Here is a 16,086-nt window from a genome sequence, read left to right as displayed (position 1 = left end):
AAACACTGAGTTTTTCTAGCCCATCTCTGTCCCAAATCAATCCCTGACTTGATGACCAGAGCAGCCTCTCCTCCATAGCATGATACAGCAAAGCATAACAAAGGAAAGGATATTTCTGAAACAGATAGTATCTGGAGCTTTTATAGATGCTTGACATTTAAGAAAATTACTAAGTGCCTTCATAACCAGAAGACAAATTCCCTTCCTTATTAGGCATTTTTAGGTGCAAATGAATATCTACCATTGGCATCTGTGGCTGTTTCACTCGTAAGCATTCTAGTGTGTGTGTTCAGCGCTAAGTCGTGTCTGACTTTTTGCAACCCCATGGATTGCAGCACACCAGGCTTCCCTGCCCTTCACTATCTCCAAGAGTTTGCTCAAATTCATGTTTATAGAGTCAGTGATGCTATCTAACTATGTCTTTCTCTGCCGTCCTGCTTCTCCTTTTGCCCTCAGTCTTTCCCAGCATCAGGGTCTTTTCCAGTGAGTTGGCTCTTCACATCAGGTGGCCAAAGTGTTGGAGCTTAAGCTTCAGCATCAGTCCTTCCAAAGAATATTCAGGGTTGATTCCTTTAGAATTGACGTGTTTAATCTCCTTGCTGTCCAAGGGACTCTCAAGAGTCTTCTCCAGCACCACAATTGGAAAGCATCAGTTCTTCGGTGCTCACCTTTCTTTATGGTCCAACTCTCCATAAATGACTACTGGAAAAACCATAGCTTTGACTAGATGGGCTAGACCTCCAACTTTAGCTGGTATATGAATTACCCGGGGATCTTAATGAAATGAAGACTGATTCAGGATGGCTTCCCTGGTGGCTCAGACTGTAAAGAAACTGCCTGCAATGCAGGAGACCCTGGTTTGATCCCTGAGTTGGGAAGATCCTTTGGAGAAGGGAATGGCTACCCATTCCAGTATTCTTTTCTGGAGAATCCCATGGACAGAGGAGTCTGGGGTCACAAAGAGTCGGACACGACTAAGTGACTAATACTTCACTTTCAATATGTCTGGAAGGGGCCTGAGATTCTGCATTTCTGTAACAAGCTTTAAGGGATGGCCCTCAGACCATCCGCCTAACCAACTGCGGATCAGTGAGTGGTGACTGTGTATGCTAGAGTTTAAGAAACATTGCCCAATAAATAATGCCTAAAATTGCTTCCAGTTCTGAGATTCTGTTAGCTTTTTAAAAAAACAATATTTTTAAAAGGTAGCCATATTCTATCTCTTTGCCTATAAAACAGTGCATTTTTGTGAACTTGTATAGGACTCAGAGGGGAGCCAGACATTTCTGTGTGAATAGGTTTCCATGTGTTTATTATAGAAAGGTTATTCTTTATCTCATTCCAAGTGGAACAAGTAAATCTGATGATTTTATATATTTTAATTTGAGATACAGAGAATTATAGTAACATTTTTGTTAGAAAAAAGGGTATGTTTCAATGATGCGTTGGTTACAAGAGACCTTCCTGGATGTGACAATAGCCTGCAGAAAGGATCTGGGTTTTCCTCTTGTCCCAAGGGTGTTTCTCCACTGCTGCCAACACCTTCCCCTCTTCCTTCCAGCTGAGACCCTGCAGGGAAAGATTGCTTCTTCCTCACCTACCAGTGAAGTCCAGGCTTGGACACCTTGGTGCATGGCCTCTTCTTCCGTGGATCTGGATACCTAACAATAGCCTACCACCATTCACATACGAAAAAATACAGCAATCACCCTCCTCCTATGCTTAGGGGGTGTGCCTAGGCTCTTTGTAACAAGGGTGACTCATTTAAGAACAGCTTCTTATATCAAGTTGTGGAGTGCTTTATTCAGCTACAGCAGGGGTAGCCCAAGTGGCCTCTTAATTGAACAATTAGCTCATGAATGAGTCGATGAGGATTTGATGAAAGGGTGGCACTCACTATCTGCTACCTGATTTTCCTTTGTTTCCTTTTTTTCTGGGTAAATTTAGTATGTAGAAGGTTGAGCTTATAAAGTTGATAGAGAAGGAAATGAATTTGTTTTACAGGAATCTTAAGAAATATTCAAGATGGAATATATAATTTTCTACATGACCACTCCTAGAAATTGATCTTTCTTGCTTTATTTGTTGATATCGTAAAAGTCCAGACAAAAGGAAGTGGTAAGAACTTTAAATATGTAGCCAGGCAGACATTCTTATGTCCCAGGAGGGGATTGGGGAGGGGTATGGTGAAGCAAAACAGGGCGAAGAACTGCTAATAAGACCAAAAAAGGAAAAATGAATTTATAAAGAAGACCAGAAAATCTCAGGAGGCATGACATTGCTGACGAACTGGAATATTCCAGATGCTATAGAGACAGTCATTGCTTCATCCCTTTCTCACCAAGAGGTCTCTGCTAAATCTGTCCAAGATTTATTTATGGGTTTTTTTTTTTTTTTTTTTCAGTGACATATTCCTCTCTCAGTCCTATCTCCGTCTCTCTGTCTCTCTGCTTCCTCTCATCTTTTCTCTGTCATCTCTTCCTTCTCTCTTTCTTTTTCTCACCCCCCACAGTTTTCTCTCTTCTTCCTTCCCTTTTTCTCTCTTGTTTCTTCCTCCTTTCCTCTCTGTGTCACATACTGTTCTAAGTGCTGGGAAGATGTCTCACTCACAACCACCTATGGAGTCTCTTATTAACCGCATGTTAGAGATAACTGATGTAAAGGGAAAAGAAAACTGGCAAAAGGAGGTTAAATAATCTCCCAACATGACTCTGGGCAGAGTTTGAATGATCCAGGAGGGGACTTCCTTAATGGTCAGTGGCTGAGACTCTGTGGTCCCAATGCAGGGGGCCTGGGTTTGATCCCTGGTTGGGGAACTAGATCCCGAATGCCACAGCAAAGGATCCCGCACGCCACAGTGAAGATCAAAGATCCATGTGCTGCAACTTAGACCTCGCACAGCCAAATAAATAAATACTTTAAAAAATTTTTTCCTATTGTCTAGAAATTGTATACAACTCCAGTTCCATAACATGATAGATTGATCTCTCTCCCCAAACAGAGTTGACTCTTGTGTCCTTAGAGGACCCATGTTACAGTATCTTCTGAATACTCACTCTTTTCCAAACACAGATGGGTTTTTATGACTCCATGCCTGCTACATAACACCTTCTTTGCTTGGCTGCCTTCTCCTTTGCCTCAAACTCCTACTCACTGTTCAAAACCCAGACCTCCTCTGTTGTGAAGCCTTTCTTGATGCTTACAGGCTGCATCAGTTACTCTTCACTCTGCATTAAGACAGGAATGTACCCACATTTTCATTTTAGAACTTACTACATTGTCCTGGATTATTCATACATTTATGCTGTCCACTAGACTCTAAAGTCCCCAAGAGAAGGAATGGGACCTTATTCACTGACAAACCCAGTGTTTTCACTGTGAAGACAGATGTATATTATGTAAAAAAAGCATGATTGATTTGTAACCTATATACTGTCACATCAGTGGTATTGATCTTAAATATATAAAAACTCTACATATAAACTTATTTAAACAAACATTTCCTATACAAATATGACTTTATAAAATTTAAAATTGGTTTATTATTTTGTCTTTAAGTTCCTCTAAATTAAGAGTTCCGCTTGTGATTTAAACGTGCCATGGTACAGGAAAATATGAAGTACATATACTTTTTTTTTTTCTAATTTTATTTTATTTTTAAACTTTACATAATTGTATTAGTTTTGCCAAATATCAAAATGAATCCGCCACAGGTATACATGTGTTCCGCATCCCGAACCCTCCTCCCTCCTCCCTCCCCATACCATCCCTCTGGGCCGTCCCAGTGCACCAGCCCCAAGCATCCAGCATCGTGCATCGAACCTGGACTGGCAACTCGTTTCCTACATGGTATTTTACATGTTTCATTGCCATTCTCCCAAATCTTCCCACCCTCTCCCTCTCCCACAGAGTCCATAAGACTGTTCTATACATCAGTGTCTCTTTTGCTGTCTTGTACATCGGGTTATTGTTACCATCTTTCTAAATTCCATATATATGCGTTAGTATACTGTATTTATGTTTTTCCTTCTGGCTTACTTCACTCTGTATAATAGGCTCCAGTTTCATCCACCTCATTAGAACTGATTCAAATGTATTCTTTTTAATGGCTGAGTAATACTCCATTGTGTATATGTACCACTGCTTTCTTATCCATTCATCTGCTGATGGACATCTAGGTTGCTTCCATGTCTTGGCTATTATAAACAGTGCTGCGATGAACATTGGGGTACACGTGTCTCTTTCCCTTCTGGTTTCCTCAGTGTGTATGCCCAGCAGTGGGATTGCTGGATCATAAGGCAGTTCTATTTCCAGTTTTTTAAGGAATCTCCACACTGTTCTCCATAGTGGCTGTACTAGTTTGCATTCCCACCAACAGTGTAAGAGGGTTCCCTTTTCTCCACACCCTCTCCAGCATTTATTATTTGTAGACTTTTGGATGGCAACCATTCTGACTGGTGTGAAATGGTACCTCATAGTGGTTTTGATTTGCATTTCTCTGATAATGAGTGATGTTGAGCATCTTTTCATGTGTTTGTTAGCCATCTGTATGTCTTCTTTGGAGAAATGTCTATTTAGTTCTTTGGCCCATTTTTTGATTGGGTCGTTTATTTTTCTGGAGTTAAGCTGTAGGAGTTGCTTGTATATTTTTGAGATTAGTTGTTTGTCGGTTGCTTCATTTGCTATTATTTTCTCCCATTCTGAAGGCTGTCTTTTCACCTTGCTAATAGTTTCCTTTGATGTGCAGAAGCTTTTAAGGTTAATTAGGTCCCACTTGTTTATTTTTGCTTTTATTTCCAATATTCTGGGAGGTGGGTCATAGAGGATCCTGCTGTGATGTATGTCGGAGAGTGTTTTGCCTATGTTCTCCTCTAGGAGTTTTATAGTTTCTGGAAATATTGATCAATGGAATAAAATAGAAAGCCCAGAGATAAATCCACGCACATATGGACACCTTATCTTTGACAAAGGAGGCAAGAATATACAATGGATTAAAGACAATCTCTTTAACAAGTGGTGCTGGGAAATCTGGTCAACCACTTGTAAAAGAATGAAACTAGACCACTTTCTAACACCATACACAAAAATAAACTCAAAATGGGAGTACATATACTTTTTAAAAATGCTTCTTTATGTAAAGTGAAGTTCACTCTGTCTTTCCCTCCCCTTTGTGCATATGCACACAGACAGACAGGCAGAGACACACACACACACTCACACACACACTAATATGCAAACTGGTCAGTGAATAGCTTTAGACATTTTCATAGTTTGCAACTTGGGGTTAAGAATCTTTTTTTCTCTATGCAGGTTATTCGTATTAATAAGGTATAAGTGTTCTACTGATAAAATCAGTATAAGTTAGGGGTTTAACGACCATGTTGCAACGATTGTCAGTATTTTTATACCTTTGTCCAACATTATATTGCATAGTGTATATATATTTATATATATTTGTACATGTGCTCACTTTATGCAGTCCTATATATGTTTACTCTCACTATTTTTTTTTTTTTTTTACTTCTTTTCCTTTCTTTCTATGTTCAACCATATCTCCTTGGTTAATGCTTTTTGGATATCAAATCTTTTCCTAAAGTGATGATACATATACACATATGTATATGTGTATATGGGTTGCATATTTGTGAATATTCACTATATATATTTCTAGTATATAGTCTGCATGTACATGTATATATACACACACATACTATATTTAGTGTACATGTACATACATGCACACATATTACATTACAGCTTGCCATGTATTAATATATAGTTTCTGAGTTTCCTTATCCTTTGAGGCCAGCTAATGATTTCCAGATAACGAGACTGAAGGTATATCTGAACATTCTGGACTGAAGAATGTTAATGCAACCACCAGCCTGGAAATGCTCTTAACTAGTGAGCACTCTGTCATGAAATCTGGAGTTGAGTGTGTTCTGTAAATTATGTTGTTTACTCTGTTGGGATCTCTCCTGTCATTATTTTGTGCTCTGGTGAACAATTTTGACTTGTAATGACTGACAAATTATGCAAGTGATAATGCTGGATCTGTCATAAAGAAACAAAGAATATGATTGCCATTGCTGCACCTCCAAAGGGATTTTGTTTAAATGACCCCCTAAAACGTTGATCCATTATATGTTCCTGGGTTCCTGTCTCCCATCTGTCTTACCAGCCCTCTACTCTCCAATTAAGCACAGTGTTCTTGTATATTGCTCTGTATTCATTTAACTTGTTTATCACATCTTTGCTGTAAATTTAGATATAGTAGATTTAGGATTTATGTTTTCTTCCTGCTTTTACTAGCTTTTTCTTAAGTGAGAAAGATAATTGTGATTTCTTTTTATCTGGAAAAAAGTTTTAACAGAGAATCATAGGCTCAGTACATCAGACTCAACATCCTGGGTCAGGAAAGAACACAAGATAGTTTGAACGGGCCTCAGGTAGTTGTAATGTACAACCAGGGTTGAGGATCACCACTCAGGAGAAGAAATATGTCTCCTTATTATGTAAGGAGTTGATTTTTTCACCTGGAATGCTTTTGAAACATAAGAAAATCTTCCCCAGATGACTATTTTTTACTATTTTCCTCTGTGGGGCTTCCCTGGTTGTTCAGTGGTAAAGAATCTGCCTGCAATGCAGGAGCCTGCCTACAATGCAGAAGACAGGGGCTTGATCTCTTGGTTGGGGAGTTCGCCTGGAGTAGGAAATGGCAACCCACTTCGGTGTTCTTGCCTGGGAAATCTCTTGCACAGAGGATCCCGGTGGGCTAATGGCCATGGGGTCACAGAAGAGTCGAACACAACTTAGCAACTAAACCACTACCATCATTTTTTCTCTTCCACCATTGAGAATTAGTTTTCAGATGAATCTGGATGTGGTTATCTCAAAATTTGGCTGAGAATTCTTTTTTTTTTATATGAATATTTAATTTCTTTTTTTTTTCTAGAATTATATTTTATTTGGCAGTCCAAAATGAGTACTTCAGCCTGGAACACAGCCTCTCAGACTCTCAGTTTTCTTTTTTTTTTTTTATTATGGTTGCACAGTATCATGAGTGCGTTTAATGCTCCTGAATGGCAATATTAAAAAGGCTTAAATTGTATTATTATAAACTTAAAACACAAAATCTACAATGCTATAAATAATATGAAAGACAAAACAATAAAAACTGTAACACAAACAATGACCAGAGACGGAAAGTAAAGTTTGGATGAAGGAGCGGGTTGATGATGTATATTGGAAGGGATGGTGGCTGCAGATCCATCTGCCCTTGGGGGTGGTGATTCCTGAAATGGCTCTGGGTCTCCTACAGGTGTAGTTCAACCTGCAGGGGCACTGGTTCCGGACCTGACCCAGAGTGTCCTGCAGGAGCCAGAGCAGGTTCCCCCGCAGCAGTGGTGAATCCACATGGCTGAGAATTCTTAAGTGGGAGAGATATCCTAAAAGGATGGTGCGTCTTGGTTCTTATGCAGAGAATAAATATGTATAAGCATGCATGGAACAGCATTCTCTAGGTCACTCTGTTCTTTCCCTGGAATGCTGAATGAAGGTTGCTTTTCCAGGAAATTAAAAGTGATTCACCTAAAGCCCTGATATCTCTGTATTTGACAGGGAGTGTTGAGCTGAGGATTCAGGCAGCTCTGTCTACTTAGGGACATCAGGAATTTCAGGAACTATAAAAGGACAGCTTCGTAGCTGCCCATGGTGGAAACTATACACAAGTACCTTCAGTAATGATTAACCACAGAGTCTGAATTGACGCCAGATAAAGGAAAATGAAAAGGACACCTATATGATGCTTCTGCACGGGTTTCTACTCTGAACGTGGTTCTTCACTGGTTTCTACTTCTGAAAGTGATACAGAAAATGTTTCTTTTTCTCCTTAGGTTCGAACCAGTGTTGTACCTGAACACAAGGATCCCCCCCCAGAGGTTGGGGTAAGTGTTTCTTATGTTTCCAAAAGGCATACTTGTTGCTTCTAAGCTAATCATTGGGATCTTTCTCTGGCCTGCTGCCTGGTAGCTGACAAGTAAAATGGAGTTAAATTAACTGGGTGTGACTATGCAAGGAGACATTGTCACATATTTGCTGAATTGCATGGACTTCATTCCTTTTCTCCTGAAAATCATCATGATGTCAATTCATCTTTAGGTCAGGTGGCTAGAGAAAAGTCTAGAAATTGCCCTGCAGGAAATTGAGATGCCATTGAAACCAACATTCCTGGACCAAAAGGAGGCTGGGAAATTGAAGATGTGAGCTCTACCTCTCCAGCAAGGAGACAGAGAACTAGCTGGCCAAGGGACTATGATGTTTCTGCTCCCTGTGGCTTCAACACCGTTGAGTTTAGTCATTTAGTCATGTCCAACATTTTGCAACCCCATGGACTGCAGCACTCCAGGCTTCCCTGTCCTTCACTATCTTCCAGAGTTTGCTCAAACTCATGTTCATTGAGTCGGTGATGCCATCAAACCATCTCATCTTGTGCTGTCCCCTTCTCCTCCTGCCCTCGTTCTTTCCCAGCATCAGGGTCTTTTCCAGTGAGTCAGTTCTTTGCATCAGGTGGCCAAAGTATTGGAGTTTCAGCTTCAGCTTCAGTCCTTCCAATGAATAGTCAGGGTGGATTTTCTTTAGGATTAACTGGTTTGATCTCCTTGAGCGCAGGTCAGAGAGAAACTGCCACCAAAGTATAGCCCAGTGTTGGGAGATCCAGCTAAGGTTTTCCTGCTGCATCAGAACCATCGCCTCTCCAGCTTTTAAGAAGTTGGGAGAATAAGAGGTTAATAGGTGATTTTGCTTAGACAAGGCGGTGGAAGCTCTTGAAAAGATAGCCCAGGAGGCTTGTCCCTGGGATCTGGAATTCAGAAAGGAGGAAGAAGTCCAGAAATAAGTTGAGTGAAAAAGTTGGCTTAAAGCTCAACATTCAGAAAACTAAGATCATGGCATCCAGTCCCATCACTTCATGGGAAATAGATGGGGAAATAGTGGAAACAGTGTCAGACTTTACTTTTTTGGGCTCCAAAATCACTGCAGATGGTGACTGCAGCCATGAAATTAAAAGACGCTTACTCCTTGGAAGGAAAGTTATGACCAACCTAGATAGCATATTCAAAAGCAGAGACATTAGTTTGCCAACAAAGGTCCGTCTAGTCAAGGCTATGGTTTTTCCTGTGGTCATCTATGGATGTGAGAGTTGGACTGTGAAGAAGGCTGAGTGCCGAAGAATTGATGCTTTTGAACTGTGGTGTTGGAGAAGACTCTTGTGAGTTCCTTGGACTGCAAGGAGATCCAACCAGTCCATTCTGAAGGAGATCAGCCCTGGGATTTCTTTGGAAGGAATGAAACTCCAGTACGTTGGCCACCTCATGCGAAAAGCTGACTCCTTGGAAAAGACTCTGATGCTGGGAGGGATTGAGGGCACGAGGAGAAGGGGGCACCAGAGGATGAGATGGCTGGATGGCATCACTGACTCGATGGACTTGAGTCTGGGTGAACTCCTGGAGTTTGTGATGGACAGGGAGGCCTGGCGTGCTGCGATTCATGGGGTGCAGAGTCGGACATGACTGAACAACTGAACTGAACTGAACTGAACTGAAGACACCCTGTGGCTGAGCCAACTGAAAGGCATATTTGAAATTCCCTGAAGTCCTACATGCAATTAGCAGCCTTCTTCCGGTGGGTGTGGGGAACCCTGTACTAGGTAGCGTTCACTTCCTCATTGGCCACAGCTGCCGTTCCAACTGGCCAAAGGGAGCCATCCAGAAAGCATGAACTGGCTGAGAAGTGAGTCAGCCTCCTCAGCATCTGTTAGCGAAGGCGAAGAAAAATGATGCTTCAATGCTCACTCATGCTGAACGCTGACTTCAAGTTTCTTCCTGGGGCAGGTTGAATAATTCCGATTCAAGTGAATTTTCATGCTTTGTTTTCTGCCTGTCCCTTTAGCCTCTTTTACTCTTCTTACTTCCACCACCAATCTCACTGCCGAGACTACAAGGGCTTCTTTACTTTTCCCCAAGGGACCAGCAAGTCCTTCCAGCCTCAGGCTTCCCTCCCAGCAGGCCCCGTGCAGTCTCCCTGCCCAGTTGCAGCTCCCTACTGATGCTGTCTCCCATTCCAAGATTTTGGTTTGCCATCTTGTATTTGTTTAGACCACCAGAATACAAAGGGAGGAGGGTATGTCCAAAGATAATCACATAATATGATAAGAATCTAGTACATTTTCCGACACATCAGATATCAGTGAAATGGCAGTTATATTGCTGAACTATATCTCAAGCATGATAAGCATGAGCGTAAATAAGTCAGTGTGCTTTGGGGGCTTCCTTGGTGGCTCAGATGGTAAAGAATCTGTTTGCAATTCAGGAGACCCAGGTTCAATTCCTGCATCAAGAAGATTCCTTGGAGAAGAGAATGGCAGCTCACTCCAGGATTATTGCCTGGAGAATTCCATGGACAGAGGAGCCTGGTGGGCTACAGTCCATGGGGTTGCAAAGAGTCAGACATGGACGAGCAACTAACACTTTAAAGCATGCCTTGGCTTTCTAACATTCTCATAATACATGGTATTCTGATAGGGAAGAATTGCCACACCTTGAGAAGCTATGAAGGACCACTGGTTAATACACATCTCATCACTCCTCAGAATTTTTTTGGATACTGAGAAAATTCTTGAGGGTTTCAGTTCTTGGTCAATGTGTCAAGAACTCTACCCACTAAGTACTCCTATTTTTTTTTTTTTTGGTCACCCTGTTTATTTTATTTTATTTTTTTGGATTTATCTATTTTATTTTATTTTTAAACTTTACATAGTTGTATTAGTTTTGCCAAATATCAAAATGAATCCACCACAGGTATACATGTGTTCCCCATCCTGAACCCTCCTCCCTCCTCCCTCCCCATATCATCCCTCTGGTGAGGTGGACGAAACTGGAGCCTATTATACAGAGTGAAGTAAGCCAGAAGGAAAAACACCAATACTGTATATTAACGCATATATATGGAATTTAGAAAGATGGTAACAATAACCCTGTGTACGAGACAGCAAAAGAGACACTGATGTATAGAACAGTCTTATGGACTCTGTGGGAGAGGGAGAGGATGGGAAGATTTGGGAAAATGGCATTGAAACATGTAAAGTACTCCTATTTTAAAAATGAGCTAACCATTTTATTATAAATCTTTCAAATATGTTCCACATGTTTCTTTGCATTCTTCAGCAGCACCTATTAGAGGCACCCACACCTTTGTTGATGACTTAGTCAAGCGGATACCAATTTGTGCTGTGAAAACTTTTCAGGTGTATTCATAATAAAGATGTAATTTTATAATATATATGACTTCACCCTAAAGTGCTTTTTAATGTTTTTTGTAGACTCTTCATCACATTGTAATAGATTTCCTCTCAGTTTTTTTTTTTCTTTCTGATGTATTTTTTTCAGCCCAAATATTTCATGTATGCCCTATCCCTCCCTGTGGGGTTGGAGACTGTGCAACAATGTCTGTTAGGGTTGAGAGTGAAGAAAAAATACTTGTACAAAGGTATGAAAAAAGCCCTGTCCTGTAAGTTATTTGTAGGAGATGTTATATATCAGCCTCGCGATATCAACTTCAAGTTTTCAAAGACCTTTTACAACTTATACCACAGTTACTGTGTATAGTTTTATGAGAATAGAACAGAGTATAACGGACATATCCATTTAACCTCAAAACCAGCACTGTCTAATAGAAATACAATGTGTACTACATATATAATTTAAAATTTTCTAGTAGCCCATGCTTTTAAAAGTGTAAAAAGGTATAGGTGAAATTAATTATAAGATTTTATTTAACCCTGCTAAGTCACTTCAGTCGTGTCCGACTCTGTGCATCCCCATAGACGGCAGCCCACCAGGCTCCACCGTCCCTGGGGTTCTCCAGGCAAGAACACTGGAGTGGGTTGCCATTTCCTTCTCCAATGCATGAAAGTGAAAAGTGAAAGTGAAGTCGCTCAGTCGAGTCCGACTCTTAGCGACCCCATGGACTGCAGCCTACCAGGATCCTCCATCCATGGGATTTTCCAGGCAAGAGTACTGGTATGGGGTGCCATTGCCTTCTCTTATTTAACCCTGTCTATGCACAAATATTATCATTTCAAAATATAATCAATGTAAAAATCATTAATGATATATGTCACACTCTTTTCATATCACATCTTATAACTCTGATGTGTATTTACATGTAGAACACATCGCACTTCACAATAGCCGCAAACTAGTGCTCAAGCTGGATAATGCAGCTCTGGACAGCACTTGAAAAAATTTGGGAGGTTCATGCAAGTTGAAATATAAAGACAACCTATTACTTGGCATAAAGGCTTTGTGAGATGAACATAGGCATTGGAGGTATGCATACAGAGGGAGTACTTCCGCTGGGTCCTGGTGTAATACCAGGGCACCAGACTGCTGAGGACCTGCTTCAGGGAAGTATGCAACCCTGCTGAGCACTGTGGATGTCTGTGACTGAAGAGTCCTTGCTGGGACTGGTGCAGGGACTGTTTATCTGTACACTTCCCATAGAGCAGGGCTAGGGATTGACACAGATGTCTTGCTTTCACCACCCTGCTTGACATCACTCTCCAGCCAGGCGAATGATTGAAATCACGCATCTAGTAACATAATAGTCATCTACTTTGGGTGCTTGCACCAGAATGATAATTGTGAGTGTTGCATCATTGTGAGCAGGCCAGAAAGGTCAGAGCCACACAGAGTGGGAACAGAGAGCCCGTCAGAAGGAAAGGGGATTGCCACCTGTCCTGGAAATGAGGCCCGCAGCGTGAGGCAGGATGAAAGAATTCTGGACTGAGGAGGAAGAAACCTGGATTCTAACTTGGCCTCTGCATATTAACTAGTTTTGTGATGGGGTGTAAGCCAGTTAACTCCTATGGGTCCCTGATTTTTATCTATAGGCGGGCCATGTCTCCACAAGTCTTAACTTTCTTTGATTTCATCCAGATATTTCTTGGGCTCTGATAAACATTCCACATGATCTAATAAAAATTTGAGTTACAAGAAATCATAGCTATTGTGTACTCAGCACTATGAAGTGCAAGGGACCACATGACATTCATTCTTTCACTAGGGTGTTGTTCAGTTGCTAAGTTGTACCCAGCTCTTTGCAGCCCCATGGACTGCTGCACGCCAGGCTTCCCTGTCCTTCACTATCTCCTGGAGTTTGCTCAGACTCATGTCCATTGAGTCATAATGCCATCCAACCATCTCATCCTCTGCTGATCCCTTCTCTTCCTGCTCGCAATCTTTCCTAGCATCAGGGGCTCTTCCAGTGAGTCAGCTCTTTACATCAGGTGGTCAAAGTATTGGAGCTTCAACTGCAGCATCAGTCCTTCCAATGAATATTTAAGGTTGATTTCCTTTAGGATTAACTGGTTGATCTCCTTGCAGTCCAAGGGACTCTCAAGAGTCTTCTCCAGCACCATAGTTTGAAAGCATCAGTTCTTCAGCACTCAGTCTTCTTTATGGTCCAACTCCCACATCTACATGACTACTAGAAAAACCATAGCTTTGACTACACAGACCTTTGTTGGTAAAGTGATGAATCTGCTTTTTAACACACTGTCGAGGTTTGTCATGGCTTTTCTTCCAAGGAGCAAGTGTCTTTTAATTGGCTGCAATCACTGTCTGCATTGATTTTGGAGCCCAAGAAAATAAAATCTGCCACTGTTTCCATTCTTTCCCTATCTATTTGCCAAAAAGTGATGGGACCAGATGCCATGATCTTAGTTTTTTGAATGTTGAGTTTTAAGCTAGCTTTTTCACTCTCTTCTTTCACCTTCATCAAGAGTTTCTTTAGTTCCTCTTCACTTTCTCCTATTTGGCAGAAAAACTTATTTTTCACTAGAGTTTATTTCAAGTTATGTTTTGCCTGAATCTAACTTTTATTTTTAAACACGTGTTTTCCTTTTTTATAACTGGAATTTCTCTCAGACATTTTTTAATACTCTGCCTTTTCCAAAAATACTTAAAGTGGACTTATGTTTAAGTCATCTGACTTCTGGGCATATTTTCCTTAAGCACTATATAATCTAATATTTATGCAGTGGTTTCTATTTTCCCAGTAATGTACTAAGTGCTTTGCCTAGATTACTTTAATTCTTTTAACAGTAACTGTGAGAAAGAACTATTATCATATACAACTGTTTCATATAGAAACTAAGGCCTAATGTGGTGGAATAAATTGTACAATTCCTAGGTTTGTGAGAGAAAAGACAGACCTACAGAGCTCTTCAATGCCCATCAGTGGACAGTTAGGCTGGGGGCTTGGAGAAATGATTTATTTGCCCAGATTTTAGTTTTTGGATATAATCCTGAATTTAGAATGGTGCTTCAGGCCTCCAATTCTAGTGTCACAATTTTTTTTTAATTTACCCCCAATATTAGAGCTTCTACTTTAAAACCTTTAGGCTAAGAATTTTAGAAACAACATTGAAGGAGAAATAAAAATGTTCCCTAAGTTACACGTGGAATATAAAAAATTTGTTAAAAATAATTTTATTAAATTATATGATTGTGATTAAAATGGTAGTAAGATAAAGTAACTGTATTAAGTTTTCTTTCGCATTAGCACTGTGCACTATTTTCCCTCCATGGGAATTCAAGTTTCAGAAATAGAGAAGACTATTTTCTCTAATTCATTCTTTTACCAAGAGTCCAGTGAATATTCATGTAAACGAATGATATGTTTTCCACCTTCTAAGGTGTGGAAGGTCATAATCTTATTAGAAGCAGACACATAAAAACCCGCTAGAAGGTAAATGTATGGGCAAGTCCATTGTTCAGTATTGCAATGTGAAATTATGCACTGTCTGTAAATTGGGGGATTTTATTAATTCCTTTTATTTTATGTTTTATTTTTCATTCAAGGATAACTGCTTTATGATGTTGTATTGGTTTCTGCCATACGAAAACATGGATCAGCCATAAGTATACATACATCCCTTCATTCTTGAGCTTCCCTCTCACTGTCCTGCATCCCACCCCTCTAGGTAGTCATAGTGCATTTTTGCAACATGAAGTCCTAATGTATAATTATTTTTAGAATAAAATTTTAAAAATTTAGAATATATAACACTTCCTCTGGTTTGACATGGTTTCATAATATCACTGGGCTTCCCAGGTGGCTCACTGGTAAAGAATTCGCCTGTCAAGGCAGGAGACGCGGATTTGACCCCTGGGTTGGGAAGATCCCCTGAAGGAAATGGCAACTCCACTCCAGTATTCTTGCCTGGGAAATTCCATGGACAGAGGAGCCTGGTAGGCTGCAGTCCATGGGGTTGCAAAGAGTTGGACGTGACTTACCGACTGAGCACGCGTAATACCTAAGGTGATTTGTACTGGCTTGTATGATTTCTGTAAGCTCTCTCTCAAAGGATAATATCCTTTGATGTTAATCATGGCACTGACAGTTGTGATGGAAAGGACTGACTCACGAGCATCCTTTTTTGGCACACTGCAAGCTCTCACAGCGCAGCAATGGGCGTAGCATACAATCCCTATGTTCTGAACCATGGACTGAGCTAGAAGATGGGTGAGCTAGGCACTGCTTCCTCAGTAGCTCCGGCTCTGTGGGCAGGAGAGACATCGGTGGCTTGTGGTCACAGACTACTTGCAGCCGTGTCTCTTGCTGTGTCTGTAGAGCGTTTCTTAAAATAGCCCCTCCACCTGTTCCTTCCTACATTCCCGTCTGGGACATCTGCCACTTTTATTGCTGAAAAGACCACAATAACATGCATGGCATGTGCAGTTTGTTTTCGTAATTCTAAAACCATCTATACCTTCAAAATCTCAAGAGGCAAAGGGAGGAAATAACTTGAATTTTGGGGACACTGACATTTCCACTGAGTTAAGCATTTTCTTTGAGTGAGGATAATGAGTGAGGGGTGGAATTTAAATTAAAACCCCTGATTACCAGCAAAAGAGTAAGTGAGACATGTCTTTAAAGTATTTAAATGCTAAAGTGAAATTCACTAACGTAGTACACAATCTGCAAACTAAAAATTGTTTTGATTTCCCACAGTTCAGTGAACTA

General features: G+C 40.6%; 1 protein-coding gene across 2 annotated transcripts in view; it reads left to right on the top strand.

Annotated features, from left to right (window-relative positions):
* The window catches only part of INPP4B (inositol polyphosphate-4-phosphatase type II B), an 850,869-nt gene that overhangs the window by 549,858 nt on the left and 284,925 nt on the right, over nt 1–16,086 (top strand). For both annotated transcript variants that reach the window (XM_027567415.1, XM_027567414.1), the window contains exon 8: nt 7,896–7,946. In XM_027567415.1, coding sequence (XP_027423216.1) covers nt 7,896–7,946 — 51 coding nt within the window. The remainder of the gene's footprint in view (nt 1–7,895; nt 7,947–16,086) is intronic.

This window comes from Bos indicus x Bos taurus, chromosome 17 (genome assembly GCF_003369695.1).
Source record: "Bos indicus x Bos taurus breed Angus x Brahman F1 hybrid chromosome 17, Bos_hybrid_MaternalHap_v2.0, whole genome shotgun sequence".
Lineage (NCBI taxonomy): Eukaryota > Metazoa > Chordata > Mammalia > Artiodactyla > Bovidae > Bos > Bos indicus x Bos taurus.
This window is presented reverse-complemented; position numbering and strand designations above follow the sequence as displayed.